At 49.0% G+C, this 14,755-nt stretch overlaps 6 protein-coding genes across 6 annotated transcripts; 2 read left to right on the plus strand and 4 right to left on the minus strand.

Annotated features, from left to right (window-relative positions):
- Window positions 1-502: 502 nt before the first annotated feature.
- Window positions 503-2,048, minus strand: N7516_002747 (TADA1 family protein; the record flags this gene model as incomplete). The annotated part of the gene is made up of 4 exons (XM_057215467.1): window positions 503-1,176; window positions 1,271-1,379; window positions 1,442-1,716; window positions 1,841-2,048. 4 exons carry the CDS (start codon window positions 2,046-2,048, stop codon window positions 503-505), a joined length of 1,266 nt encoding a protein of 421 aa, XP_057077350.1.
- A 342-nt stretch (window positions 2,049-2,390) lies between these two features.
- Window positions 2,391-5,795, minus strand: N7516_002748 (FUSC family protein; the record flags this gene model as incomplete). Its single annotated transcript, XM_057215468.1, has 6 exons — window positions 2,391-2,491; window positions 2,553-2,714; window positions 2,772-3,872; window positions 3,932-4,340; window positions 4,393-5,700; window positions 5,751-5,795. The coding sequence occupies 6 exons, from the start codon at window positions 5,793-5,795 to the stop codon at window positions 2,391-2,393; spliced, it is 3,126 nt and encodes a 1,041-aa protein (XP_057077351.1).
- Window positions 5,796-6,155: 360 nt separating this feature from the next.
- Window positions 6,156-8,102, minus strand: N7516_002749 (WD40 repeat domain-containing protein; the record flags this gene model as incomplete). The annotated part of the gene is made up of 3 exons (XM_057215469.1): window positions 6,156-7,886; window positions 7,946-8,034; window positions 8,087-8,102. 3 exons carry the CDS (start codon window positions 8,100-8,102, stop codon window positions 6,156-6,158), a joined length of 1,836 nt encoding a protein of 611 aa, XP_057077352.1.
- A 403-nt stretch (window positions 8,103-8,505) lies between these two features.
- On the minus strand, window positions 8,506-9,283 carry N7516_002750 (mitochondrial 37S ribosomal protein bS18m; the record flags this gene model as incomplete). The annotated part of the gene is made up of 3 exons (XM_057215470.1): window positions 8,506-8,712; window positions 8,805-9,040; window positions 9,145-9,283. The coding sequence occupies 3 exons, from the start codon at window positions 9,281-9,283 to the stop codon at window positions 8,506-8,508; spliced, it is 582 nt and encodes a 193-aa protein (XP_057077353.1).
- A 240-nt stretch (window positions 9,284-9,523) lies between these two features.
- N7516_002751 (uncharacterized protein) lies at window positions 9,524-11,952 on the plus strand (the record flags this gene model as incomplete). The annotated part of the gene is made up of 2 exons (XM_057215471.1): window positions 9,524-11,730; window positions 11,784-11,952. 2 exons carry the CDS (start codon window positions 9,524-9,526, stop codon window positions 11,950-11,952), a joined length of 2,376 nt encoding a protein of 791 aa, XP_057077354.1.
- Window positions 11,953-12,666: 714 nt separating this feature from the next.
- N7516_002752 (uncharacterized protein) lies at window positions 12,667-14,392 on the plus strand (the record flags this gene model as incomplete). The annotated part of the gene is made up of 4 exons (XM_057215472.1): window positions 12,667-13,096; window positions 13,169-13,518; window positions 13,576-13,932; window positions 13,988-14,392. The coding sequence occupies 4 exons, from the start codon at window positions 12,667-12,669 to the stop codon at window positions 14,390-14,392; spliced, it is 1,542 nt and encodes a 513-aa protein (XP_057077355.1).
- Window positions 14,393-14,755: the final 363 nt, after the last annotated feature.

Here is a 14,755-nt window from a genome sequence, read left to right on the forward strand (position 1 = left end):
TAAGACTCATGTCTAAAAAGTCCAGTGTCCTAATATGTAACTATGTAATGACTTCATAACTTCTCAAGATAACCAAGTTGTAAAGTAGAATTCATGGGTATCGAACAAGCTTGACCTCATCTTCCAAACAGGGGTCATGGCTATTCAGCTTTTTAGTCTCTTTGTTTTCTCTGAGCTTTGCCTTCATCCTCCAGATATCGACCGCCTCACCTTGTCCCTTAAGAAGTAATACTGTACATGGCCATAATAGGAAGAAGGTGAAACATAGGGGACAAGGCAGAGGTGATCGAGAACGGATAAGACAATATCTTCAAACTCCAAATCCATATGCAAATCATGTGGCGTCACAAATAGTGACAGCCTCCCTTGGTAGTACCCAGACGCCGTGAGCCACCATCCAAAACCGTGAGTAGAACCCATAAAAAAAAGAGCAGAAAAAGCATGTAATGTGGCATGTATAAAACGTGGGAAAAAAAAAAAAGACAACGGGGGTATAAAATTCTCATGCGGCCATGGACAGACACTCGTCGAGTAAGGAGCTCAACTGATCTCGATCACCAAGCGTGCCGCCTTCGCAGTCTAGCAGAGAACCGTCTTCGTCTTCATCTTCGTCCAAGTCCATCTCATCTTCGGGTTTGATTTCCTGATGTGGTTCACCAACGCCATTCTCCAACCGCTCGTGTCTTTCAGTCTCGAGTTCGTCTTCGAAGTACCCGTTCATGATCTGGTCTACAATGAGTGGCATGTGGCCGAGGACACCACCACCCAGCTCCAAAGTTAACCGCAGGTCTCTAACACCCAATGGTTTTCGAATGTTGGCCTCTCTCGCTTCAACGGGGAGTAGGCCTGTAGCGGCATCCTTGACAATCTCCCCACGTGTGTATGCAAGTTCTTCGACTTCCAATTGATGTCGGTATTGACGCATCATCATGTTATTGATTGTACCGGACGGCCCATTCGAACGGGTGCGCGAGAATACCGCGGACAAAACTTCCTTCACGAAAGTTTCCGTCGCAATTGCCATGAACTCAGCGCATGGGAGCCCAGCACCGCTGGGTAGAGATTCCTCGTAACATATAGGGACCATGCGGGCATGGATGGATTCGGCATCGGGGAATTCGCCTGTTTCTGCGGCGAGGGGCTGGGCATAACGTTTTCGAATTTCCAGTTCCCAGTCTATTGGAGAAGGATGGTTAGGGATTATTTCCTGACAGGGGACCACGGGAACGGAGATGATATCTCGAGTTCGACGCGAAGGGTTTCGCCTTACTAGTTTTGTTCAGCCCGCCTGCACTTGCAGGAACCTGGCTGGGTAATTTGAATTGCTTAGCCAGATGGCTTTCTTCGAGCTCTGTGGGCACCGTCTCATTGGGATCTCGCTGGTTATCATTAGCTGTCGGTTCTGGAGTGAAGGTATCCGTCATCGTTTGCGACTACACACCTCTGCGATTCCCTTTATGCGCCGACGGTCCCTCGGAGGTAATTTCATAACCTCCGTCTTCAATCTTTGTTCTGCAGCATCTCCGGAGACGGGTTTCGACACAGTTGATGGTTTATCATTGGCCGATACCCAGTTTGCGACGCCATGATCGGGGAGGTCTCGCGTGAGGTTTCCGATGAGCGCGCATACGAAGTTGTTATGTAGATGTTCATTTTTGGGATCGGCGCACAGGAAGTAGTCGACTCGTGATGAGTATTCGCTCTGGTTGTAATGTCCTATCGGAAACAAGAGGTCAGGAGGTGATCGAACCGAGGCGAACGCGTAGGAGGGAAGGGGGAGCAGTCTGCGCGGAGCTCAAGTAATCGCTCTCCGAGGAAATTATTGCGCATTATGACATACCTAGTAAGAACAAAGCTGTGGACTCTTTATACTCGGCCCACTTGTCTCCGATGGCGGCCTTCAGGTCCGTGTAGGCATGCTCGAGCTCTAGCCGCGGCACCGATATCAGAGCTCTGGAGGTCTTCGCAGATACTGAGCCGTTGGGCACGGTGCCCTTTGGATTTGAGATAGAGTCACTGCGACTCAAAGCCGCCGGATCAATCTGCATGGTTGCTGAACTCGCGAGAGCACGACGGGCGACGCCGAAGGGCAGGGAATATTGGCACCTACGCCTTCATCAAGGAGGATTCTAGGGTTCAAACTAGAAATAGAGGAAGAGAGTATGTTGTCATAAGAGAACCTGATGAATTGAAGATGAAAATTGATGGAGTGAAAGAGATGGCGATGGGTTTGGGTGGAAGGGGAGGTTCCGACTTGTGGTTCCCCGCCAGGACGCCAGAAACGGATACATCGATGTGCGCCAAACTTAGCAGCGATTGCCTTTTGAATGTTTACATCTATTTCTCTACATTGGAATTTTAGATGATTTTCAATTTGATTAGCTAGATTTTCAAGCTAGCTGCACTACATCTTCACTTAATACTCCAAAAAGTTGTCCAATCTCCGCAATGATCTCCGTGATCTCATTCGATAACTGGCCTGTCACCAAAACTAGAAGTACAAGGGTCAGTATATTGTACTGCATGTAACTAGAAACCAAAGAAATACTCACTATAGGCATAAAGCAAAGCACAGTCCTCATCTGTGGTTTGTTGAGATGCTTCACGATCCAAGCGATAACGATAGATGCGAGCAAGCAAGCGGTCTCTGGCATGATCAATGCTAGGAAGCACATCACTCAAAGGGTACTCGAGTTTCATTGATGAAGCAATCACTGGAAGATAGTCAGCACTGAATCAAGTCCAGGGTAGTTAGTTACAAGAGGACTGACCTGATAATAGATGGCTCACGCGAGCAGATAGCTGCTGCCGTTCTAATTTTGTGTATTGAAGAAGGCTGATTTCGCCTTCAGTGGCCACATCATTCTTCATCAGCTCGATGTTCATAGTATGGAAAGAATTCACCATGCTGCGTGTACGGCGAACAATATTGGCATAAGAGGCTTCAGGGAATGCACTCTTCAATTCAAATTCGGAGCCCGCCGCAGCTTGAAGAGTCTCCAACCGAGACAAAAATCTTTCAATCTCAAGCTTCTCTCGGGGCGTCATGTATAAAACAGACCTTTGGCCCTTAGCCATAATGGATAGGGGATCGCGTTTCCAGACAAGACTAAGGTGCAGCCAGATAAGACTTAGGCTCTCCTTGAGTCTACTTCTTGCGCTGATGGGCCAGATCATTCGAGTGATGATGATTCCCCAAATGCATCCAGACAATACGGCAACAACTCGATGAAGTGCAATTTCGGTCATGATCGGGTTAGAACCGCCTTCATCTTCGTCGAAATTTGCCGCCTTCTGAGAGAGGGAATAGCCGTATAGCACGGAGAGGTTGTATGTGAGCATGATAAACCGGCCCATGGGTCCATTCCCACGAACAATAGTGATGTATCCAGTCCAGACCGCCATTATCCATCCCAAGAACGCAAGGGCAAATACGTTTCCAGCGGTGATGTTCCATGCTAGGATAGCAGCGGCTGCCCCCAAACAAGTACCAAGAAACCGGGCATACCCTGTCGTGTTCGAGGCCCCAATTGTCATTGAGCAAACTAGCATGTAGGACAAGAGACCCCATTCTCCCCGCCAACGTCCATAGAACGGACGGGTCGAAGGAAGGAAAGCAGGTAGGGCGTATATTGCAGCTCCTGCTCCAACCTTGATCGCGTATTTCGTATCATCTCGTCGGAAGAACCCAAGACATTTCCATAAACGGTAACCCAGTCTTTGTTTTGTTGTATCATGTACCGAGGGACCTTTTCCTGTTTGAACATTGACAGGGAGTGTATCATGTGCAATCAAGCCGTCTGATGCATGCCTGGCATGTCCATGGAGGTGCTGCCCAGTAGCGGGTGAATTGGAAGGTCGGAAAACCGCCTCTGTAGGTAGTTAACATCATATTCACATCTTAACGATTGGTATGTAGAGGTATACGTACCAGCATCAGAAGAGGCTATTTTAGTGGTCTCCATGTTTTTCGACCACTGCCAAACTTTGAGCCATGACCAGGTTCGCCCTTTAGGCCGCTCTTCGACTTCCAACTGCAGCTCATCTAAAATGGAAAGCATCTCTCGGAGCTGCTCACCAAATTCGAGGAGGGAAAAGCTGAAATGGCCACAGCTGGCTGAGACTTCCTCAAGGTCGGCTTCAGCTTCGCGTGTCTTCAATTTCATGGTTTCCTTTTGTTGATACAACGCTGCGAGTGTCTTCTCGCGCGATTCTTTGTAAAGATCAAGCGCCCGGTCAAGACTGATTCGCAATCGGCCATTCACTGAGACTTTGTAGTTCGGTGCAGGCCCAAATGGAATCTCCTTGAATATTTCTTTCAACGTAAAGGCCAACGAGCGCTGCTTTCAGTCAGCTTTGAATGTACCAAGAACTTATTGAGTTCCAACTTACCATTGCAGGACCCAGATGAGAGATGAATATAGTGAAGACATCTGCTGGAAGAAGTGCGGGTTTGGGTGTTGATTCAGCACTTCCAAGATGATGGGAACCGCCGGGAGATAATTCCTCTTCTGGTCGCTCAACAATAGGCTCCAGAAACGACCCATCCGGGAATGACCAGGATCGCTCGAGGGGCGTGAAATAGTCCACGTAAGTCGAGCTAGGCGGCTGATCTTCCGGAGAGGCAGACTCGCGTGCGATAGTCTCACGAATCAAACTGAACTGGAGAGAAGCTGCATTACGCAGTCCTCCCATGTTATGGGTGATATCTTGCACCCAGCGAACGAGGTTCTTTTCGAGCCTGTACTCTTTTTCGGTGCCTGCCACATAGTGCTCAAGTTTAGCTTCTCGGACGAGCCTGTCCAGCTGGCTATAGGCCTTACGGTGCCTCGCCTCTGCATCAAGGAACTCGGCCGATACAAGGACATCCTCAGTCCCGCTCAAGAAGCTTTCCGTGATAAGTGCCATCATGAGAGCCAATGTATCAGTCACCGTGACGAGGTTCGAGCGTAGCTTTTTACGCGCAGATATGGGGAAGACGAAAAAGGATACAACCATGACCGCGAATACGCCCATCAGGACCATCTTTAAAACTTGGAAGATCTTGGCAAGAGACAAGTCGCCGCTTTGCACAGAACCCTCCTTGGTCAAAAGGGTGATTGTTGACAGCGCAGTGAGTGAACAGGCAACGTTCACTAGAGGATCTCCTAGTCGTTGCTTGGTCCAGCCGACAAAGCCAAGGCCACCGCCACAAAATACTATGACAACCATTGCATGGCCAAGGGCAGGCAATTCCAATGTGTCCTGAAAAAACATCTCCACGAACATGCTGGTAATAGTCAAGAAGGTAGAATAGCAGAACGCTAAGAATGCGCAAATCAAGGCCTTGAACATCGCACCCTGAGATCTGGCAGGGTGAAAGTAGACCGTGACTGTAGCCACCATGTGTTTCCCATCCTGATGGCCCAGCATGGCCGAGATCGCGGGAATAAAAGTTGCAAGAGATCCGACCAAATACGCAAGACTGTACTTCAAGACCCCGATTCCCGGTTCTGACCTAAGGAACTGATTTGTCTGCATCCATTTTTCATGTATACGGCGCGCGAGCGCGTCGAGGTACCCCTCATAATGTTGGATCTCGTTTGTGAGCAGCCCGCGCCTTTCCTCAGTGTCGTCGTAGATGGGGGTGGAATTTCGGAGGTTAACGAGGCCTTTCAGGCGCTGGCCTGTTTTCGGGAGAACAAATGTAGCCTGGCGGAGCTTCACCGACAATTAGTATCTCTCAAATCAGAAAATGCGAGAGTACATACCGTTGGGCGCGAGCGGCGGGAGCTGCTGGGAGTTCCGGACGGCATCTTTCAGGTTTCACCTTCGCGTGGACTCAGGGCGTTGTACAAGCCCCATGGCACATGTTCGATGACTCGTCCTTTCTCCAGTATTTAAAAAGACGTCAGAGGGTTGTGCGGAGGTGCAGGGAGCTATGCAGGTGAATTTGTTGGCAACGATTGGAAGGTAGTTAAGTTACGGCCACCTCCCATCTGCCATTGCCACGCACATCTTTGTTTTGCTTTTTGCTTTTTGTCTACAAATTGGGTGACTTGATATCAATAGATTTGATTCTCCATACTGGTTTCGAATCTCTTTGATTATCAAAGAAAAGGTCAAGGTCGATCTTTATAATTTCGCAGCAAAATACAGCCACAGCTACTTAACAATTATTTCAAGCCTTCCACTTTCCACACCTTCACCGCTGCATCAGCACCAGCCGAAATGATCTTGGATCCTCCTGCAACCCATCCGACACCATGGACACCCTCCTTGTGAGCATTCTGAAGCTCAATCCAGTCGCCTGGCTTAGCCAAGCTCCAAACAAAGATGTTTGTGTCCAGCGATCCACTCACAACGTGTGAGCCAGCCTCGTTCCAGGCAAGTGATGTGATTCGTGCAGTATGCGCTGTCCAGCGGTCCGTCACCAGACTGCCATCGGAAACCTTGAAAACCAGGACACGTCCCCGCAAGTCACCCACGGCCAAGTGTGAGGCGTCAGGGGAAAAGGCAAGAGCAGAGATTGCATTGCGAGAGGCATTGATGTCTGCTCGGGGAGAAAGCCGAGAGCTGGAGATGGCACAAATCTGAACGGACCCATTCTCACCTCCAACGGCTGCCTGAGAACCATGCGCAGCTACAGTTGTAGCCGCAAAGTCTGTCTTGTATTCTCCGGTCTTCTTGCCATCCTGGAAAATCTCGACGGTTTCGGCTCCGCCAACAAGCACGGTCGAGTCACCAGCCGCAACGCCCTTCGGCTGTCCATTGAGCTTGGAAGCACTGCCAGTGTATGTCTTGGCAGCGACATCGACAGAACGGAGGGTGTCGTCCCAGCCGACACTGTAAATTCTACCGCTTCCCTCTGATGTGGTTGCAAGCCCGGCGACGTAACCGGGGTGGGCATCTCCTTCAATCTCCTCAGCCTTGCCTGAAGCGACATCCCAGTTGCAGACTCTCCCGTCAAAGCTGCCTGTCCATAAAGTTTCCTTGTTATCCACAGTAGTCTGTGCTAAGGAGGTGATGCTCTTCTGGTGGCCTGAGACAACCTGGCGGGGTTCGGGAGTTCCCTCAACCAGGTAGTTCAAGTCTCCGCTGAGAGACAAACTGATGAGGAGGTTATCGCTTCTGCCTGGGGGCCAGACCACGCCGACTTGGTGGTCCCGGACAGCCATAGCACCCTCCTCTCCCAAGGTCCAAGTTTGTGTTGCTTTGCCTGCTTCCACATCCCAGATCTTGACAGTCCGGTCCGCGCTTGCAGTAACGAACTTTCGCGAGTCCTTGGCCCAGGACACACCAAATATACTGCCATTGTGTTCTCCTTCGCCGATCTGACCCTTGGTCTCGCCAGTCTTGCCGTCGTAGAGCCAGATCTTCCGGTCTGCGCCAACACTTACTAAGTGCGAACCATCCGGGCTAAAGCCAACTCCGTAGATGTAGTTTGAGTGCTTATCGGCAATTCCACTGTTGAATTTGAACGGCGCTCCGTGGTAGAAGACTGTCTTCCTGTCGTCACCAGCAGTGGCGGCACGCAGAGGCCGCTGCTGCCTAATTGACACGGTGTTGAGCTGTTGCGTATGGCCGTGGATCTCTCCAACGGTGTTTCCACTGTCCCAAGTAATACAGTGTCCATATCGCTGCTTGCCATCGCCAACAGCAATAATGCGCTGGGAGTCTCCATCCCAGGCCAAATCGTTGATTCGACCATTAACAATGCTGTATTCACCTTTAGTGATTCCCTCGCCGACACAGTCCCATACTCTCACTATTCCAGCAGCGTCACCACTTGCAACGTAGAAACCGGAGGGGGCGAAGCGTGCGACGGTTGTCTGGGCCTTGTGTTCGGTGTACTGCCTAGCGACCGCGGGGTCATCGATTGAGCGCAGGAAGATGGATTTGTTAGACTATAATTGCTTGTGTTAGAAAAGGCAGTGCTATTGTAGAGATTCTTAGAATTACATACTGCATAGGCCAATCGCTCGCCTTTAGAATCAGAAGAGAGCTGGGTGGGCTGGCCGCGGGTGGTGGAGGGGCTAGGAGCCCAAATGGACTCTTTGAATATGTCAGGATAATAGAATATAATATGAGGTTGTCAGGCTCTCACCATTCGTAAGTGACATTGCTAATGTCTGCACTCTCAACCAGCACTCTCAACCAGAGGAGTTGGGAGAAAGCAGAGGGAAGTCTGTTAAGCCCACTGTTTATTGACTGACGTACCCGGGCCACAATAGCGGGGAACACAGCCACGCCATAGTATCTACATAAAACAAGCATTGGAGAATATGCAGGAAAGAGAAATATCATGGTCAACACATACGCAATATATATCTGGTAGCTCCAAATATTCTAGCACAAAGGAGTTTGAAAGTTGTAGCTCTCAATAAAATCAATGCATAGCGCTAAGAATAATAATACACTAAGTCGTGCCCCTTCCACCAGGCACCGGCCTGTACTTGTACAAGGAAATCTCCCAAAATCTGTTTAGAATCCCCCAAAAAACGACTCCAAAGTAGTATGTTCGGCTTAGAAACCTCCAGGGCCCTCCATACGTGCCCGCATCTCGGCTGCGAGGATTTCAGGGTGTCGGTGAACACTAGGCATAAGACCCATGCCGATGGCTCTTCGGAGTGCCTTAGCAATCTTGCGCTGGTTGACAGGTCGGAGACCGGTGATGGATCGGGGTTTGATACGGCCCATGCTGGTCATATATTCGGACATGACGGAGAAGTTCTGTAATGACAAAAGAGCCAACAGTCAGTTGCTGTTCATCATGATACATACTCCACCAAAGCAATGATTCAATTGGCTCGAGGGCTCCGTACCTTGTACAAATCCATGGGATTGAGGTTCAATGCATCGAAAGCATCTGTCTGAGGGTTCTGGCGCTTTCCCCATTTCTTCATCTCGGCCGGGCTAAGATCATGAGGGGAGTAGACGTCTCCAGCCTTGAAGTCACGGGTTTGGTATCTCTCAAGGGCTCGGCTCTCGCCTTGCGCCTTCTGGTCCTCGAGGAACTTGAGGCGACTGGGTAAACGGCGTCGTTGGACCACTTGAGAGGCTATCGCAACACATTAGTTGCTGATCACACTCAAATAAATTTGTTCCATATCATAGAATGGGACAGCAAGAAGATCATCCGGGTGTATCGGGTCCATCACATACTCTGTGAGCTTGTGGCGCGCTGGGAAGTGAAAGCGCTCATGGCAGCGGTTGAGCTCCAGCGACAGAGCGACAGGCCAACATTGGCTGTGGTCGCGGCATTGCGCAGCAATGACGACGAGGAAAAGAGGTTCAAAGACATATTGACCTTTCACAGTCCCTGAATAGTTGTAGATGTTGAAGACGGTGATAGGGAGACTAGGCAACGCGGAGATGAGATCTTTTTTTGCCAAGCCTTCTTCCGCCTCCAGATCTCTCCGCGTCGCGAACCCCCATTTTTCATGATTCTATTGCGGATTGCGAGTCAACTTGGGACTACACATTTTTATCCAATTCCTCTTCCTTAATTTGAGCTATAAGCTCACACCTCACATCATCCATAATGCAGTCCCATCTCACGAGACGGGTCTTCCGGGCAATTATCAACAATGAACCACTTCGGTTCTCCCAATGCCATCGAAACCGCCTATTGCACACAATCACTCCTGCCCGTGTACGACCTGCTATGTCGAGTCTCCCTTATACATCACGACGCAACCTCTTTGTCTTCAGCTCAGACCCCGAGCGGTCACAATCTACTTTGCCCTCTGAAAAGGGCCTGAAACCAATGGCTGACTTGATGAGGGCACTCAAAGATAGAAGCAGAACTCCTCCCAGTGATATTCTTGCAAAGGCATTCCAAACTTTTTTCACAATGCGGCTTGAGACACCAATGCTCATCAGTCATTTCCAAGCCCGCGCGCTGATCGTCACCTTCAAACATTTAAGGGCCCAGCAGAACGAGATGGAGGAAGAAGACTGGCAGAATGTTTTCTCGACTGAGAACCTCGAAAAAGTGTTGGATGTACTCTCTGAGTCTGGTTGTGCCCCACAGGCTCGTGAAGTTGTCATGAACCTTGCCCGGTACGCATATCAAGAACTAAACCTCGATCATGGATTTGGTCCGGGGAAGATCAGCCGGCCGGCCCTTGGTCTCTATATCAATATCTTGGCTATGAATGGCAATCCAGAGGATGCTAGACATACCTTGTTGAAGTTTTGGGGTCAAATGAGCAAGGCCGTCCCGTCACCCTGGCTCACAATTATGAAAGGATTTGCCATGAAGGACGATCTGCGACAGGTGCGGAAGATTGTTGATGAGTGGGGGAACCACGGCAACAAATTTGACCAAGCCTCGCATGGAGAGATCGTTAGCTTTCTCGTCGACCACGGCCAGTGGAAAGCGGCCCAAACTGTCTACGACTCTCCAATTGCCGATGACTCAGAACCCTCCATGGCTGCGAGAGAGGCTCTCATCAAGTATTATCTCTTGAATTCGAGGGTAGAGGCGGCGGAGGAGATCTTCAAGTCTCTCCCTAATGAGCCCACCGAAGACACTGTTAGCATAATTTTGCTCTGGGAAGCAGCAAAGGGGAGCAATGCGTCTGCTCTTGCGCAAAAGGTCCACGCATGGATTGCGCAGAATTCTCAACTCAAGGGCTCCATCAACATTGACCTCGTTAATAACCTTATTCAGTATGCGAATGCGACGCAGAACCCCCAGTTGGCTTCTGATTTCATAGCGCTGGCAGGCCAGTGGGGTCTCACCACAGATAGCCAAACTCATATATTAGAACTGGAGTCACGCATCCAGGCCGGCGATGTTGATGAGACTTTGAAGATCATTGGAGAGAAGGTTGACGCGACTTCCCTCACAAGCCACAACCTACCAATTGCAAACAAGCTCATCGCGATGCTCTGTCGATCCGAGCAAAAGGAAGCCTTGTTCGACCAAATATCCTCCCTTCTAGACCCGCTATTCCAAGAGAACGTGCGTCTAGAATCTACGACCATTGCCGCATTGACACACATGCTTCTTTACCGCAACGACCTCGAGGCTGTTTCTGAGTTGCTACGTCCACGACTAGGCAGCTACAGCGACGAACAGAAGATGCCAGTGCGTGACGCGCTTGCCGAGTACATTACAGACAAAAACCAGTCGGATACAGATGTGTGGAATACATACGAACTTCTGAAGATCGCATTTCCGGAAACGTGGGTCTCAGTCCGCACCAAAATCATGACCTCCTTCTTCAACCGGAAGCGCAGTGATCTTGCCGTCTTGGTATTTGGACATATGCGTCAAGCCGACGAACCCGGTCGACGCCCCAAGGCAGACACTTATGCGCGCTGTTTCCAGGGCCTGGCTCGCACGGCAGATGGGACCAACCTGGAGCTCGTGCACAACATGTTGAAACTGGATCTTGAAGTGGATCTCAACACACGAATCCTAAATGGTCTAATGATGGCATATGCCGCGTGCGAGATGCCAGAAAAGAGCATGGAAATTTTCCGACAGATTCTTCAGTCGGAGGAAGGCCCCTGCCACAAGACTATCACGATTTTCTTCAAGGTCTGCGAGAAGCATCACAATGGTATCCAGGAGGCTATCAAGATGATGGGTAAGGTCAAGAAGCTGGAGATCACTGCGAACCGCCCGCTCTATTCTGCGTACATGGAAGCCTTGGCAGCGCAATGCGAGTTTGATTTGGCCGTTGAGGCTATCAACAACATGGAAGCTGAGATTGGGCTTCCTCCTACAAGCAATACGTGAGTACATCTTCATTCGCTCTCTGTGTTCTGATCGCTAATAAATATCCTAGTATCGGGTTGTTCTACAACGCTATCCCGTACCAATACTGGAAAGATGAGGTGGAGAAATGGGCGAGTCAAAAGTATCCCGAACATTGGGAGCATCTGATGACTATTAACCGCACCGATCAAGAGGAAGGGCTGGAGTTTGACGGCATCTCAAATGAAGTGTCGGTGTAATGATTTGTATTTAAATAGCAAGCCAATGTATCATAGTCCCATAGTTCTATAGTTCTCATAAAGGGCGCCGAGAAACCGTGCTGTTTGAACATCTCTTTCCCTATTAATGTTTGTAGCCCTTTGGTGATATCGCATGCTAGACAACGAAAGCAAAGTAAACGAAAAGAGGGAGACAAATATGATAGAGTACAGAGTAGATTAATAGATCTTTAGATATTCAAGGGGGTGCAGATCTGTTTCAACTGCATGTTCTACGTTCGGCTGGGATCAGCGTGCTTTTTTATGGACACGCCATAACTTAACCCCCTCGAAACAATGTGCGTATACAACTAACTACAACATAGGTCCTAGCGGGATATATTGATTACCAGTGCAGCCTTCAATTCTGTCCCCATGTCCAGATCAGCCTGGTAGATTCTACGGACCTCTTTTCACCAAAGTGCGACAGGAGAAGTTACTTGACATAGAATATTCGCCCACCATGACAGAACCTATTAGGTTGTCTCGTGCGAACACAGATATCGACTTGGAAGACATGTCTACTCAAACGCAAAGCTGGTTCTTTCAGCGAAAGAATCAAAAACTGGCTGGAAAAATAGCCGCTAATGCCAGAGTTGCTGTGAGCTGTTACCCTTTAACTGCTGTTTTATAATGATAATAACCAACCACGCCTAGTTCCGACGCGCTTCCAATTGGGATATATTATTTGAGGCCATGCCCGGCGACGAATCTCTTCGGAAAAACTACCGCAAAATCGCTCGACGACCTAACCTAGGCCTAGTTGACCAGACCTTCACGTATAAAGCGACCGATGTGGACGAACTTGTATCTGAGAAATATGATACTTGGTCTACGTGCTTCGATCGGTTACGCTCTTCTGCAGAGAAAAACGAGAATGGGTTGGAAATCTGCCTCGTTACCTCCGACACCACGCATCTTGGCCATGCCTTTTCATTTATTCACAGAATCTTCCTTGTCAGTCATGATCGGTTTCAACAAGCTTATTCCGTTCCGACCCAAATGGTCATCCGAATTCTTCAAAGCCAATGGGGATTGAGTGATGAAACAGTGAATAAAATTATGGACAGCGTATGTGCAAAGGAGCTTTCTCTTCCGCCATGGCAACCAAATTTACCATCTCAACGTATAGTACCTGGCCCATGCAACATCCTATTCATGTACTAACGAGGTATCAAAGGTAACATATCGCAAATAGAAGGCTCCGTCCAGATGCCATTAAAGTATACATTTAAATGGATTAATGCTCCGTACTACGCAACGGACCTTTCAGTTTATGTGTTTCGGCCATATGGAAGACATCCCCAAGTGAAGACCTTGGATGTTGTTTCAACGTCGATACAATACGAGCAGATGCGGCGGGCAGTTGTGGTTGTGAACTCTCATAGCACCCTAACGGAGTTACGACGCGACGTTCTCCCCCAGGTTTTACAGCATGATGTTCCCGGTCTTCCGTATATAATGCGGCTCTCTCAAGTTGCGTGTGCTAAGACCGCCGATGAGCTCGTCACTTTTCTGACCAAGGCATGCGACGATATCAATTATATGGTGAGCGCTACCATCCGCAACAAGGAAGCCTGTGCGTCCTTGGACTAACTTGCTTAGGTTTACGAAGGGCGGCTTCGTCCCTCTGGAAGCAAGATGCAATATCTTCGACACCTACAAGACTGCCACAACGTCGCAAAAGATTGCAGTCGAGAAAATCGACGTACCCTCCAGGTGCTGCTCGACCAAGTTAACTTGATTCAAGGGCCTCGCACTGAAGATGAGGCAAGTCTGATCAATGAGCTTGAAATGTCCATGAATGATCTAGATTACCTTCATGATGAACTTGTGTCCTCATTGCAAAGAATACCCCGTGTGTGTCGAGACATTCGCGAGCAATTGGATTTTGTCCAAATACGTCGTACGACAATCTTAGGAATTCTCGCCGCACTGTACTTGCCGCTTGCATTCGTGACTGTGAGTTCTTGACGCAGCTCACTTGACTCTGTTGTTCTAATTCATTCGATTCTAGAGCTTTCTGGGTATGAATATTGACCAATTCACGCAAATTCAACCATCTTGGCGCAATACCACCTTGATTGATACAACCAATCCGGAAAAGTTCACCATCTCCAATTCCAAGATCGTGGACTCCGGAGTTAACCAAGCATGGTCTTTGGTAAACTTCTTCGAAATTGCCATGCCGCTTATGGTTGGCACAATACTTGTACCCCTTGTCATTGGAAGTTTCATTCGAGCGTTCCTGCAAGCGTTGGGCCGTGGAAGAACCTGGTGGCGTCTTCTGTTTGCTTTTTTTGTTGTCTGGTCAGTTACCATCACTTTGAAGAGCTTCGGTGTCCCGATTGCTAACGGCTGTTGCCACAGCTATTCCATCGTTACAGCCATGGGTCTCCCGGGGGGATTTTCATGTCTGTAGGGATGAGTATACCATTCTATTTCTTCGTTGGACTCAATTTCACTTTGTTTTTCCGAGGCAAGAAAAAGAATTGGATCTGTCTCATCTACTGGATGTTGAGCCTATGCTGGTTGCTAGTTAGTACAACTGTGATGGATGAAGCGATTGGTTCGGCGATTATGGGGGCGATTTACGGCATTTCTCTTTTTGTTGTCATGTGGCTGAGACCGGATTTCTATTACAGATGGGATCAAGGAAGAAGGACGAAAGTGAAGGAGATTTGATAAATTAACACCCAGCGATTGTTCCCTGCTTTATGCAGCCCCCACATCCATCAAAACTGTATATAGGGACCTAAATAAAGAAAGAACCACGTGCCCAAGG

The sequence above is a fragment of the Penicillium verrucosum genome (genome assembly GCF_028828655.1).
Source record: "Penicillium verrucosum strain IBT 35672 chromosome Unknown utg000001l_segment0_segment0, whole genome shotgun sequence".
Taxonomy (NCBI): domain Eukaryota; kingdom Fungi; phylum Ascomycota; class Eurotiomycetes; order Eurotiales; family Aspergillaceae; genus Penicillium; species Penicillium verrucosum.